The sequence below is a fragment of the Penaeus chinensis genome, chromosome 10 (assembly GCF_019202785.1).
Source record: "Penaeus chinensis breed Huanghai No. 1 chromosome 10, ASM1920278v2, whole genome shotgun sequence".
NCBI classification, from domain to species: Eukaryota; Metazoa; Arthropoda; class Malacostraca; order Decapoda; family Penaeidae; genus Penaeus; species Penaeus chinensis.
In genome coordinates this window covers 35,970,768-35,985,767 of record NC_061828.1, presented here as the reverse complement: position 1 = coordinate 35,985,767, position 15,000 = coordinate 35,970,768, and the positions used below count along the sequence as shown (strand labels likewise).

General features: G+C 32.9%; 1 protein-coding gene across 1 annotated transcript in view; it reads right to left on the bottom strand.

Moving 5' to 3' along the window:
- Positions 1-7,754: 7,754 nt before the first annotated feature.
- LOC125029473 (choline/ethanolamine kinase-like) overlaps positions 7,755-15,000 on the bottom strand; it is a 70,727-nt gene continuing 63,481 nt past the window's right edge. Inside the window, exons 6-8 of the mRNA XM_047619362.1 lie at positions 14,291-14,391; positions 9,530-9,704; positions 7,755-9,190 (exon numbers count right to left, since the gene is read on the bottom strand). Of these exons, the coding sequence (XP_047475318.1) occupies positions 9,086-9,190; positions 9,530-9,704; positions 14,291-14,391 (381 nt within the window). The 3' untranslated portion in view covers positions 7,755-9,085. The remainder of the gene's footprint in view (positions 9,191-9,529; positions 9,705-14,290; positions 14,392-15,000) is intronic.

Below are 15,000 nucleotides of genomic sequence, written 5' to 3'. Positions count from 1 at the left end.
TCACTCATAACATCTTCAGGTGATACCGAGGAGATCGATATTAGAATCGGCAAAGCATGATCAGGCTTTCAGTCCCTCCGAAATCCTTAGTTGAAGCATTCCAAGGTGTCCCTCAGGATAAAACCAAAGGTCTACAATACGCTCTATCCTGCTGTATGCTTGTCAGACGCCTCTCAAGATGGCAGACATCAGACGCATTGGTGCCTTCGACCATAGCTGTCAGCGGGCTATCCTTCAAATTCGTCATCAAGACTATGTTACAAAACAAGAGGTGAGAAGGAAATGTCATCGGGATGCACAAATCAGTAAAACAATAAGGCTACGCAGGTTGTAATGGTTGGGCTCCTGAGGAGACCCGCAAAAGGGCTTTCTAAACATGCACTGCTTTCATCCCCAGCTTAGAGTTGGAAGAGGAGGCCAGGGGTACAGAGGGAAACTTGAATAGACGCAATCCAACAGGACTTATCATCCTTATCAGGAGCTTTTGTGCACAGCCCTTGATGGAAAACTGATTGGCTAGGGTTGATCCAGGATTTTGCTGGTAATAAGGCAGCCTGGAGAAATTTCATCATGGAACGACCAGAGCCAGATCAGTCGCATCTCGTCTTTTGCTCCCCTACCTGCCTGTCTACCTAATTAATAAAGAATATTAGGCAGATGTTTTCTGTAGTGGGGGCTAGTGGATCCATCTCTCAACTTCAGAGCAGGTTTTTACTGAATACATGAAACAAAATTCAACCTTCAGTTTCATTTGTTTTTGTTATCTCTCTCTCTCTCTCTCTCTCTCTCTCTCTCTCTCTCTCTCTCTCTCTCTCTCTCTCTCTCTCTCTCTCTCTCTCTCTCTCTCTCTCTCTCTCTTATCTGGATTCAGCACTTATTTGTAAACACATAAATCATTCCGAGGCATATGAATACTGTACTTGTGCTTATCCATTCGAGTGGTCAGTAAGAATACCGGCTCACATATGAGGTGACATTGTAGTCATCTAAAGGGGCCCAAGATTATTTTTGATGTTAAGTGAATAAGAGAGAGGGAGATAAATTTTCGGAAATTGATAATTCACACAAAGAATGAAGATAAAACGAAAAATATTATATACAAATAAAAACAAGGTAGTCGAGAACGCAATGCAACTAATAAATATCAAAATAAATATTCTGGGAGAAGAACTATTAATAAAATAATAATAATAGTTGGAACGCTGAAAGGAAACCGAAGCAAGGCAACGAAAAGGGACCAGAGGAGCGAAAGCGACGTGGGGAGTGGGTGGGCAGAGGGAGGGGGGTAACACATTTAATTTGTTTTTTCTACCTATTCTTTCTTTTGTCTCTCGGTTGCTTAAAGCTATTATGTGAGAACTGCGGTGTTAACTGAAGTGATGCTTTATGTGCATAGGCTTATTATTGTTGACTGCCTTATTGAGTCTTTTATATATATATGTATATATATATATATATATATATATATATATATTATATATATATATATATATAGATACACACACATACATGTTAACTGAGGTGATGCTTTATGTTCATAGGCTTATTATTGCTGACCGCCGTATTGAGTCTTATATATATATATATATATATATATATATATATATATATATATATATATATTATATATAGATACATACATACATACATATATATATACGTGTAAATCTATATATACATACATACACACACACACACATATATATATATATACATATATATATATATATATATATATATATATATATATATGTATATATACATATATACATACACACATACACATATCTATATATATATATATATATATATATATATATATGTATATATACATATATACATACACACATACACATATCTATATATATATATATGTGTGTGTGTGTGTGTGTGTGTGTGTGTGTGTGTGTGTGTGTGTGTGTTTTATTAATCTCTTCTGCATTATGCACAAGTTGTATAACTATTCCTTTACATATGTTCGCAATCATCCTGCATAACCTGTCATGTTCATTTGATCCCTTTTACTGACAACTTTGAAGACTTGTCACGGCTTCCCCGCAAGTTACACGTGCAATATTCCTCGAGCAAAGAGCCCACAAGACACCGTGAATTTGTGCATCAACCATTGCTACCGTATACCACCTGCCGAAAGGTAATTCATCCCTCAGTGACCTTCAAGTATCCTGCAAGGCTGCTTCTAGTAGGTTAAAGTTCATTAGTAGGTTGGGTGAATTCTCGAACATAAAAGCAATGCCATGATTGACTACCCGACGTCCTCAGTTGAAAGAAAAGGAAGGGTTATGAGAGAATGCACAATTGGAGCCATCACTCCTCAGAGAAGCATTCCATAATCTGAAATGTATTTTACAGATAGATCAGGTCAGTCTCCCACCCAGGCTGCTGGCTGGAGTTTTCCAGGATGGGACAAATTTGTATCTTTGCATTTTCGGATTTATGTTATCGGCAGAGGCTATTGCCATTTTGAAAGCTCTTAGCCCATGCACCACCAGTGATTCTAGGGCAAGTATAGGCAGTTGTACGTAAGGTCTGTATTTGATTGTACCCACCACTATGCTGTTACATAGGAGGATTCTCAACGTAAAATTATCCTAAATACATTGGTATTTATCAAAATGTGCTTACTGACAGACTGACAGAGCCACTATATAGAATGCATCTTCAAAACAAAGTGTGACTTTTCAAAGGTGCACAGCGGTAACTAGGACATAAAGCCAGTGTGTGTGTGTGTGTGTGTGTGCGTGTGTGTGTGTGTGTGTGTGTGTGTGTGTGTGTGTGTGTGTGTGTGTGTGTGTGTGTGTGTGTGTGTGTGTGTGTGTGTGTGTGTGTGTGTGTGTGTGTGTGTGTGTCTGTGTGTGTGTGTGTCTGTGTCTGTGTCTGTCTGTTGGTCTGTCTGCCTGACTGAGGATAATACACATACTCTAAAATAAGACCACAATATAACATTAATCCATAGGCCGATTGACTCTGGTAAATGAATTGTTTAACAGAATCATTTATATTTTCATTCCTTCTTATCTGTACACAGATGCATAACAAATAATACAACTTACTAGAGGATATATGATCTTTATTTGATTGCTTGTGGTATGAACATTATGTACAACATGTAATATGATCAAGGAATTATTTAAAGCATATTTGCAAAGACAAAGTTATAAGTGCTGTGAATTTTAAAAGTCGAAAATGAAATGATATTCAGTATGCTTAGGAAATTTTAACACACTTATGACACTCTAAAAACATCAGAAGAAACATTATCTATTATTTGATATTATAAATTGTGATCTTGTTGTAACGTCAATAATTTTTGAAGTCAGCAATTATCCTACCTATAGCATGATACTTTAATGCAATCACTTATTTTATATATTCACATCATTTGAGTCATTGATGTTTTTTTTCCCAGATGAATTTTGAAGAAGAGTAAACATGTTACTTCATGCAATTTCCACCACATCTAGACTCATTTCCAACTCATCTGGACTCACTGATATATTTTTCTGAATGAATTTTGAATAAGAGTGAATATGTTGTTGGTTCGTGCTATTTCCAACTCTTTAAAAATCAGGGGAAAGATGCACTTGACAAGTTAACAGGTTATTATGGCAGAGGGGTTGATGATGATAATTATAAGATAAATGACATAGCTGTGATGATAATTACATGATACTTCACAGTTTTATGAAGATAATTATATGATAACTGACAAGATAGATGGTAAATGACTGGTTCATGATGATACTTATTTGTGATACAGTAATGTTATTCAAATATACTATATTCTGCTCATCTTCACAAAACCTCTCACAGATACATCTTTACCTTAACAGAAAAATAAAAATAAATTGTTATATTGTTTTTTTATTTGTTTAATTTTATAATATTTTGAGGCCTCGTCTAATTGTTAACATTCAAAACTTTCCTTTTGCTGGATTATTTAAAAATCACATCATCATTGTTTTGTTTTAACTGATATAGTTGTTATATCAACTTGATAAAAAAAAAGTATAATAATAATGGTTACAATGATAATAAAAATGGTAATTATCATAAGTGTTATGATGATGATGATGATGATGATGATGATGATGATGATGATGATGATGATGATGATGATGATGATGATGATGATGATGATGATGATGATGGTGATGGGGAGGATGATGATGATGACAATGATAATGAGAATAGTAATAATAATAATAATAATAATAATAATAATAATGAAAAAAATAACAGGAGAAATAATAATGATAGTAATAATAAGAATAAGAAAACTGATGATGATGATGATGATGATGATGATGATGATGATGATGATGATGATGATGATGATGATGATGATAATAATAATAAAACATTAATAATAATAATAGTAGTAGTAGTAATACTAAAATTGATAGAATGATAATAAAAGTAGTAAGAAAGATAGTAGTAATAGCAGTTGTAGAAGTAGCAGTAGTGGTCATAATATTAGTCATAGTAATAGTGTAGTGTAGTGTAATAGCAGAAGTTGAAGTAGTAGGAGTAGTAGTAGGAGTAGTAGTAGGAGGAGTAGTAGTAGTAGTAGGAGGAGTAGTAATAGTAGGAGGAGTTGGAGGAGTAGTAATAGTAGGAGGAGTAGGAGGAGTAGTAATAATAGTAGTAGTAGTAGTAGTAGTAGTAGTAGTAGGAGTAGTAGGAGTAGTAGGAGTAGTAGGAGTAGTAGGCGTAGTAGGAGTAGTAGGAGTAGTAGTAGAAGTAGAAGTAGAAGTAGAAGTAGTAGTAGTAGTAGTAGTAGTAGTAGTAGTAGTAGTAGTAGTAGTAGTAGTAGTAGTAGTAGAAGTAGAAGTAGTAGTAGAAGTAGAAGTAGTAGTAGTAGTAGAAGTAGAAGTAGAAGTAGAAGTAGTAGAAGTAGAAGTAGTAGAAGTAGTAGTAGTAGTAGTAATAGTAGTAGTAGTAGTAGTAGTAGTATCAACAGTGGTGGTGGTAGTAGTAGTAGTCGTCTTAAAGAAAATAATAATAAAAAACAACAACGAAATACTAACATTTGTTTACTAACTTGATTTATAATTAATTGTTTGAGCAAGGAGCTAATACAGATAATTATAATAAGTCAAAAATAGCACAAAATGTACTACAACACCAAGAGGCAGCTTCCATTATAAAAAGGTAATGTAAATACACAACATTATAAGCCCTTTATAGTTCCTTTATAAGCTTAATGTGCAAACCATGGCTAGCAGGCATTTTCCTGCTAAGGGGTCATCCACTTTTTTCATCATTTTTATGAACATATGGCTCCGGCATACACTTTTTAGGGCATCATAAAAACGACAATCTGGATGAAATTAAGGATTACAAATTATTATTGCCTTTGCATCCCACTGCTGTAATCAAGACTAGAAGATGTGCAGCATTTGAGATATTTTATTTCCAATACAAAGACACTGGAACACATTTATGATTTTGAATTGATTTTATTCTCAAGATAAAAACCCCTTGGAAAAAGACAGGACATCCCTCAGTGACTAAGTCAAGGTGTCCTATAATGGTTGCCTGCTAGAAACTGTCAGTATCAATGCATTCCCTTAGACCTGGAGATCCTTTGAGAAAGGGAGGGAGCCTTGGGAAAAGAGTACTTTATGAACATTGGTGAAAGTGATGAAAACAATGGATGACCCATAAATTAATAAATAACATTATGTAACTATAATACAGTTAGCTTGGAAGCCCTACTAATAAAACTTAAATCATTTTGCACAATAAATGTCACATTTTAGATATAACCATACAACAAAAAGCACATTAATTGTTATATATGATCATACCAACTTTAATCCTTAGTATATTTATTGACAAAGAGAATGATAAAAAGCATTTTATCTATTGACACCAACTTTCAGGCTCATATATTACAATTTTACTATATGCAAGTTCCTCCCAAAATTTCTTGTATTATCCGTGTTTAAGCAACAAGTGTCCAACAGGCTGAGATTAAATATACCTAGTATTTAATGATACTTCTACTTTAAGCTCCTACTCAACACCTTGGTTTTGGTGTCTTGTATTTGGCATCAAGTCATCACAAGCAAATTGCATTAATGCAAAACTTTACAGAGGCATGAGGAGACAGTTTGAAAAAAATCCAGATTGTATGATCATTTCAGATTCTGACTTAAAGGTAGAGAAATACTTTTGTAATTATTATACATGGTTATTAGTATTTGAGGTGCAGTACTTTCTAATCTTTTGCTAGTGAATATATATAATTCTGTTCTCTGTATTCTCTGTCATGAAGAGACTTACTGGAGTCTTATTTTCAAATTCTGTTATTCCTTTCCATTAAATGTTTCTCATCATGAGAAAAAATAGTTATAACAGGATTATCATTTTCAGAGAGAAAAAGTAAAAAAGATATAAGAATTCACAAAAATCACTTTCTAGAATATATCTGGGTTAAAAGCCCATAAAATATACATTTTTCACAGCTTGTAGCAGTTCAAGTTTTGTCACAATTACTTTTTTTCTGACGAGGATTCATGCCAAAATAAAATTATTTTTTGTCAAAATCATGAATAGCAAAAATGGGCTCATTGGCTATCCCTTTCCATCATTCTATCATATCAGAAAATACCGTTATTTAAAAAAAAAGAGAAAAAGAAAAAAAGGTATATGTCAAAGAGGAATGCAGTCGTCATTAGTCTTCAAAATCCATTTTGATGGAGAGCATTTGGAACAAAATAAAACTTTATACAGTTATGATGTGCTATACAGTGGTAATGGATATCATCTAGGAATGTTAATCTAGCTTCATCATTGAAATGTATGATTACAGTGTGTTCTCAAAGATCATTTTATACCTTTGTGTGTGTATGTTTTTTTTTTTTTTTTTTTTTTTTTCCCCTTTTTCTATAAAAATAGTGATGACTAATTCCACATTCTTCCATGTAAAATGTTCAAAATCCACAGCATAATTTGATTTAAGCAAATAAAAAATAATACATTTGGAAGTTCCCTTCTCTTCTAATTCATTTTTTTTTCTATTCATCACAAACGAAATCTAAACACCCTTTGTCACAATAATACATTTTATATTATAAAGCAATGTAGAGATTTACAAAAACCTTTTTTCTTCTTTTTTCACTCACCATATCTCTCCCATCTTTTTTTATTCTTGAGCATCTATGAAAAATAACCCTTTTTGAAAAAATAAACCTTCTCTACACAAGTAAAAAGTTGTATACAGAGAAGGTTCTGTCTTGTAATACAATACAATCAACATCACCAGGCTAGTTAAGTTACTGGATTGAAGTCCAGGATCACATCACTTTCACATCATATGTTAGTTTAATAAATACTGACCTCGGATAGCTCTGGCCACTTTTTCTTTCCTTTTTTTCTCATCTTGATTTTTGTTTACTAGAAAGCCAGAGATGTACAGTCAGGAAAAAAAATTATCGTTACCTTTACTTGTGTTCAATGAGGAGCTGAACGCTTCTCTCTGTTAACACCTGATTATGGTGTTAACTACCTCGCCTCGCTATTCCACACCACTTCATCGATTTTTCATATTAGTTTGTGCAGAGGGTAACGATACTTATTTTTCTGACTGTACATGCATCACTGGTATTTCAGTCCATCATGTGATATTATAATGTATTATTCCAAGATTAATTATTTTCATTTGTAACATTTCAATGATCTGTCTTGTATATTATATAAGCTATACTCCTGAACATATAAACACAGTATACAAATCAAATCTGCTGGATACTTTATTTAAAAGTTCAAAGCATAACATTCATTATAACAATAATTACAAAAAATGTTCTTATAGCACAATGAAGTAAAATCACATTTCATCAAATATAAAAATAATTGAAATCCATGGTACAGTACTTGTAATGACAACACATGCAAATAATATAAGTCATATATATCCCAAAACGATTTCACTGACACTCTTGTAACAAAACTGTTTATATGCAGTGTGAGCAAAGACATTTCAAAACAAATATTTTTTTGTAATTTTCTGAATAATACCTGAAACGGAAATATTGTGTCAAAATATTACCAACCTCTCAGAAGCATAGGTCTAAGACAAATATGTTGAAAAACACATTATTTCAAGACTAAAAACAATTTATGATCCCTTGTGAATGGAAGAGCCATTCAACTTGCATTTTAGAACTTGAAATTAAATCTACAGTTCATTAGATATCCTTAAACAATATTTACAACTGAATACAATACTCTTTATAACCTGGCAAAATTGACAATGCATCATGAAGGACACACTGCTGCTTCTTCAGTAAATATGTACTATATATCACCATCAATACTGTATTCAGAAAGCTGCTTATATTAGGCAAGAACCACCTCATGAATAGCACTGACTGCACTCAGTGAATGTTGCCTTCCTTCAGACATGGAGTGCGATTCAGTTACCAAACACCAACACCTTTCCAACAAAGTTACAAAAAAACAGATTGTACATTTTACACATTATATACAAGAAAGAACAATTTTTACTTGAAACTTCATTCCAAAATGAATTTGTAACAAGACATCACAGAGCAAGAATGTACATCACAGCACCAACTTGGTGTTCACAGTGTAGCTCTGCATGTAACAAGTGTACATCTCTTTTCTTTTTTCTTTCTTAATTTCATTTTTTTTTTTTTTTTTTCATTACCCAAGCATATTCCATCACAAAATGATTGCACAAGCAGATCTGTAAAGAATCTCAGGTACACCATTGTGATTGAGATGGGTAGCTTCATGGAACTCTCAGTGATAATGTATCATATAATATCTAATGTATGTAAAATATCAATATACTGTTTGATGTATTAATGTATTATGTGTTGTGTACTATTTATTGATTTATATGTCATGTACTGATATATCATATATGTATCATGTATGCAATAATATTATCACTTCGAGAGATCACATCCTTACATGCTAAGAGGGCACAGCACCAGCCATGTTGTACAAAACAGATTGCACAATATCACGCAGAACATATTTCCAAGATGACCTTTTTGTTTTTCTTTCTCTCCTTCCTTTCCACTGTTTTTTATTCATCTTCACACATTGCTTCTGATTTGCGCTTGTTGATGATATCCACATTTAGGTTTGCTTTGTCCTCCAAGTAGTGCTCCATTCTGACAATAGCATAATCCTGCAATACAAAAAACATAGTTTGTAATCTCTCACTAACTTATCGAGGCTTTACCTCAAATTCTATGCCAATTCCTGTTTATTTTATGCATCTCATGTGGATAAAGTTAGAGAAAGAGAAATGACTATAATTGTATTTACAGTACATCTGCCTACATTAATATAAAATATACCATAGCCTTATCCATCAAATTTGATAATAAATATCACACACTATATATATGCAGCCGGTTTAGTTAGGATATAAAGTGCTCTTACAGTATATCAAGTCAGATTAACAATAATATCAATAATCACACTTTCAACATGTGCAGTCAAACCTGTAATGAATCCTACTTACAGTATATCCAAATGGAATGGTGGAGACCTGGCTCTGGACAATAGACCAGAGAGTCCAGAAAAGGTGAGACACCAGAGTGAACACCTGAACCTCGGCAAGGAGCTTGTCCTCTGCTGGGTGGGGAGGTGCCGCCATGTTGCTCATCATTCTGTTGTTCTGGCTGAGGACACTTACTCTGGAAAGAAAATTTGCTTTGTATTCAGTAATGATATAAAGAAGAAAGAAAAAATACATAGATATATAGTATATATGTATGTATATAGTTGATATCATTATCAAAACTTAAACATGATTATTGTAAGTGATTCAGGTTAAGACAAGCTTCTCCAAGTTTCTTGCACACAATTCCCATGCAGTGTTTCTCAAAAGTGCCTCAGTAAGGGGAAGATTGCCCTTACAAATGTAAATGTTAGAGGTGTCACACATATATAACTTTTTTTATGGATTAATAATGTGCAGTGTTAAAAAAATAATAAGAAAAGAAAAATTTTAAATATATAAGGACACATACAATTGATAATATCATATTTTAATTCATTAAAATACAAATAAAATATACAGGTGAACAAAATTATGAAACATAGAAGACATCAGTAATTAGTGATATTTTTCTTTGTTTACTTATCACATGATCACCTACATTCAAATTCACACTATCTGTCCTCCCAACATAAAATTTGCAATGCTTTGTTTAATAGCAACATATGTGAACATTTATATAAAGATATTTAACAAGTGGCAAACATTCCATTCATATAACAATCTTGTCTGCATTTGTTAACAGGTAATTTACTAGAATAGATTCCATACAAGGTTAAAATTTCTACTTGTGCTGATAAAAAATAAACTCAAGTAACTGCAAAATCAATAAATCCTAGAACAGAACTTTGTGAAGTGTTCATCTTGACAGAATTATGTATTAAGTGAGCTTATTATAGATTTCAATTTGAAAAGAACTTGATAAATATTATTAATTTAATTTTTAGGAGCAATTACAGAAGATCATAAACTGTCTAGACCATGAGAAGATTGTTTAGGTACATAAAAAGTATATTTTTAGCTAGACCTTAACCCCATAAAAAAATATTTGAAGGGTACAAGTCTTCACTTATCAAATCCAATTTTTTTCTATCTTTCCTCACAAACGTTACTCCTGAATCTTAGTTTTGCAGACAAACTTAATTTTACTTGTACAAGGTAAAATGAGTTAATATAAAGTCCTATCTGCTTTCACAGTTTAAAGCTGCTGATATTCATTTTATATGCCATATTTAGACTAATAATCCATTTATTCTCCCTAAAAATATTTGTAAAGATTCTCTCACTCCAGAGAATGTCCAACTCAGGTGACCTGAATTTCAAAAAAGTTTTATCCATAAGCAGAGTGCACACTCAGCCAATATCATCCACAACATTGGGTATATAAAAGGAGGATTTTGAGGTACCTCTCTTTTACCTTCAACATTTGCATTCTCAAATTCTCAAGTAATCCAACCTTGCAGAACATCAGAACTCCCATTGCTCCAATAACAACCTGTATATTAGAAAGAGATAGCACATTCCACCAAACACTACTCAGAATATTATGCATTTAACATGTATATCTTCAAGCAAGAAACATTAATGACTTTGTTTTATCTATTAGCCACTTTTAAATATTGGAATTTATCTCAGAACATAGAACTCAGAATGGAAGGGACAACTAAAGAAGTTACTCTGGCAAACAAGCACAATGTCCATCTGAATTATGATTAACACTTCAGTTAAAAATGGGTTTTCTAATATCAGATAAAAATGCAGGATTTAAGTGATAAGCTCAACCTCATGAATTCTACAGAAAACAAATATAGTTACATGTAGCTGTTTTTTTAACCCAAAGCTGACATATATGGCTACACTTGTACTAAGTCACCAATGTGAGTTTACTTTATTGATTGTTTTTACACATATATGGCTACACTTGTATTAAGTCACCAATGAGCCAATTACAAGTACTACCTGTCTCACCTGTTTACCCTTTTCCTTGATTTTTAAAAATATTTTACGTTATTTTTATTTCTGTCACTAATGCCTTTAACATTATAGGAATCATAATGTCTGTAAAAAAAATAACACCACTGATACTCACAGCATTAGGAAAAAAAGGTTTTTCCTGCCAATTCAAGGAAAGGAGAAATCAGGTAAGAGCACAAGGTCTACTAATTGACTCCTTTGTGGCTAAGCAATAGCAGAGCCATCTATGTGCAGAGACATTTTACAATTTTTTTAAAAATGAGCATGGCATTTTCCTGGTGGCATTGGGTTAAACCATATCCACACATAGGGATATATAAAGATCAAACCTAGTAAAAATTGTAATTTCCATTACTCACTTACTGTGCATTGGGAAGAGCTGTAAAACTCGACCAAGCACCAGTTAAACAAAATGCAGCAATCTCTACCCAAAGAGTCTACCGTGCAGGCAAGTGCATGAACACGATAAAATTAATCTCACACCTGTTGCCCCTGAAAGCTTGGGTACTGCAAGCAGGCGCACAGCACCAAATACTGGTCCTAGTGTTAATGAAAGGCAGGAATCAGCTATCATCAGAAGGGGGTCATGCATTAAACCTAGAAAGGAACTCTGGAGGAGACATGCATCTGCAGTTTTCATGTAAATAGTGGAATTTTTTCTTTTCTTTTCTTTCTGTGAACAATATGTGTACATTTTGAAGATTATCACACTGTCCCCAGGAAAGAAATGTCCACAAGATGTTTGTTTGTAAAGAATTTCTATAAAAGATATTTAGAACAGGTGAACCAGGTAAAGAATGAAAAATGAAAAAAAGACAGTGAAAGGAAAGGAAAAGCAGTAAAAAAAAAAAAGTAAAAGAAGAAAAAAAGATGTAGACATATAATACAAAATAAATTATTTTTTTTTATTACAAAACTAATCCTATACAGATTTCACTGATCTAATAATTATCCAAGGAAGTGATTCATTGCAAAATAACATTTTGAAAGACAGTAACATCATGCCCACTGCAGCAAAGGGGCGATATGCCCCACAACATTTAGTTGCATGTTTTAAATTTCATAATAAGCTTTGGTAAGTAGTCAGAGTAATGAAGTAGAAATCATAAATGAAAGCATACTAATATTTCAGATAAGCCTGCAAAAAGCTACATATAATGTCAAGTTCAGTTGGTAATAAGCTTTGGGAATTAATCATACTAATGAAATAGATTTTATGGCAATAAAGAATACTAATGGTTGAAAAAGGGCTACAAAAATTACATATATTGCTATGTAGATTTAAGCAAAGTATTGAAAGTCAAAGGAAAGTCATACCAGCATGAGATATTGCTTTAAACTATCAAGAACCCTCCCTGATTTACAAAGCAAACACACTTGGAAATTGTTAAAGGGTGCCAATAAGAGAAAAAGGGTTGCATGGAAATGTCAATTAAGTCAAGATTTACTCAACAAGAAGTTCTAAATATAGTAAATCACACAGTAAACCCCGACACCAACATGAGTTGTTTTGTTAGTATTCTGTACTGTAAATGTTAAACAACAAATCCTATTAAAGTTTCTGGAACTGATCTCTTGACCATAAAATTAATGATGCGTCATTCTACAAAGCAAATTTCATCCAACGAATACACTACAGTATGCTGTTATTGAACTTAAGTTCTTCCATTTGTGGTTATCAGATACAAACAAAAAATAAAAAAACAAAAATTATCAATTCCAATCTATCATATAAAGTAATAAAGGGCAGCTATATATATACATGTAAAGCTATATGTATATACATGTAGAAAATAACAAGTCAAGAGTGAGAGCACAATGCTGCACTCACCCTTCACCTTGTCTTTGGAATTTCTCAGGGTTAGCATCCAAGCGGACACCCTTCCTACACACAGCAATGCTCAGCAACTCTAATAAAGCTGTTGTAGCCATAAGTTCCGTGGGATGTTCCCTGATGTCTTCCATTCTCAGTTACTTTTCTCAGTGGGTCAATTTCTGTGAACCAAGTAATGTACCACAGCATATGGTAATATTCATTACCTAGCTAAACCCTCTACTTTATCTAAGCCATACCATCAAATTAAAAATATATATATATCATCCTTATGCATATTATATTCTATGCTATCCCATATCATATACTAAAACTTAAAATTAAGATGTTTAACTATATTACCCATATACATATAACCTGTGCTATGCCATATTCTACACTAAACCTTACAATTAGGATATTTTTTTCATAATTTACCTCCCTGATTCCTAACTATGATTCTTTTTGCATAAGGTATTGTAAAAGTTTGCATTGAAATTCCTAGTCTATTTCTATCACTAAAGTTATTAGAATTCACAAAAATAGAAGAAAACTTGCTCTTTCTACTATACTGTGCTGAGATCCCTATTCAAATCTTTGTATACTGATATCAAGGATTCATTTAAGAGAACTAGGGGCTAAGTTGTTGCACCCTATGATGAAGAGAGGCATTATGAATATAAGATATGGAAATGATAATGATAAAATATTTCATAATCAGTGAATGGCATCAAAGAGTATGAAATGTTCAGTCAACTGTAATCCATAATCCGAGGCAAAATCTTCCATATGTAAAATGAACAAATGAGAGTTGAAGAAAAAATCCTAGTTTTACCACCAATATGCAAAGCAAAAGACCTACCATTATATAAGAGGGCATAAAAGTTATTTTCAAGGATAAAAAATAACCCCAAAGCTATAAATCTGATACGTACGAGGAGATATGGTGCGAGTCCTCAATGGCATTTGTGGGCTGTACAATCTTTCGTCTCCTTGCCGCTTCATATGCCTCCAAATATGATCTTATGAAGAATAACTGGAAAATAAAAATGCATTTCAGTATTTTCTTTCATCCATAAAAAAACACTTCATGATAATAGATTAAGACATAACACTTAACTGCTTTGCAAGATTTTAAAATATTTTTTGTGATCCTAATGTTAGAAGTAAAAAGGTTCCTTTCATACAGTAGTATCTGCTTCCAAGGATAAAATTCAAACTATCAGCATAATTCTAAGTCTACATCACGAAGCAAAATGTGCAATGCATCCACTATATCTCATGTCAAGTGTTAATAAACTTTGGTATATCTCCAGAATATAAGTGTATCTTATCAACAGGAGCCCTGGATCAATAAATTAGCTTCACGTCATTTGCTAAGAACTTTGTCCCTTTGATCAATAATAGCAGAATTAGAGTCACCTTCCCGGATGTGTTGCCTTTTGCGCATGACATGAGATTGATCTTGTCGTCCTGGTTATTTATGGCTTCTCTATAAATAATACTTTAACCCAATGCTGACGGGCATGACGTGTACATACGTGCTATGCCCACTGTGAGTTACTTGTTTGATTGTTTTTACATATAGATGGCTAAACTTGTACTAAGTCACCAATGAGCCAGTTATGAGTACAGCCTGTCTCAC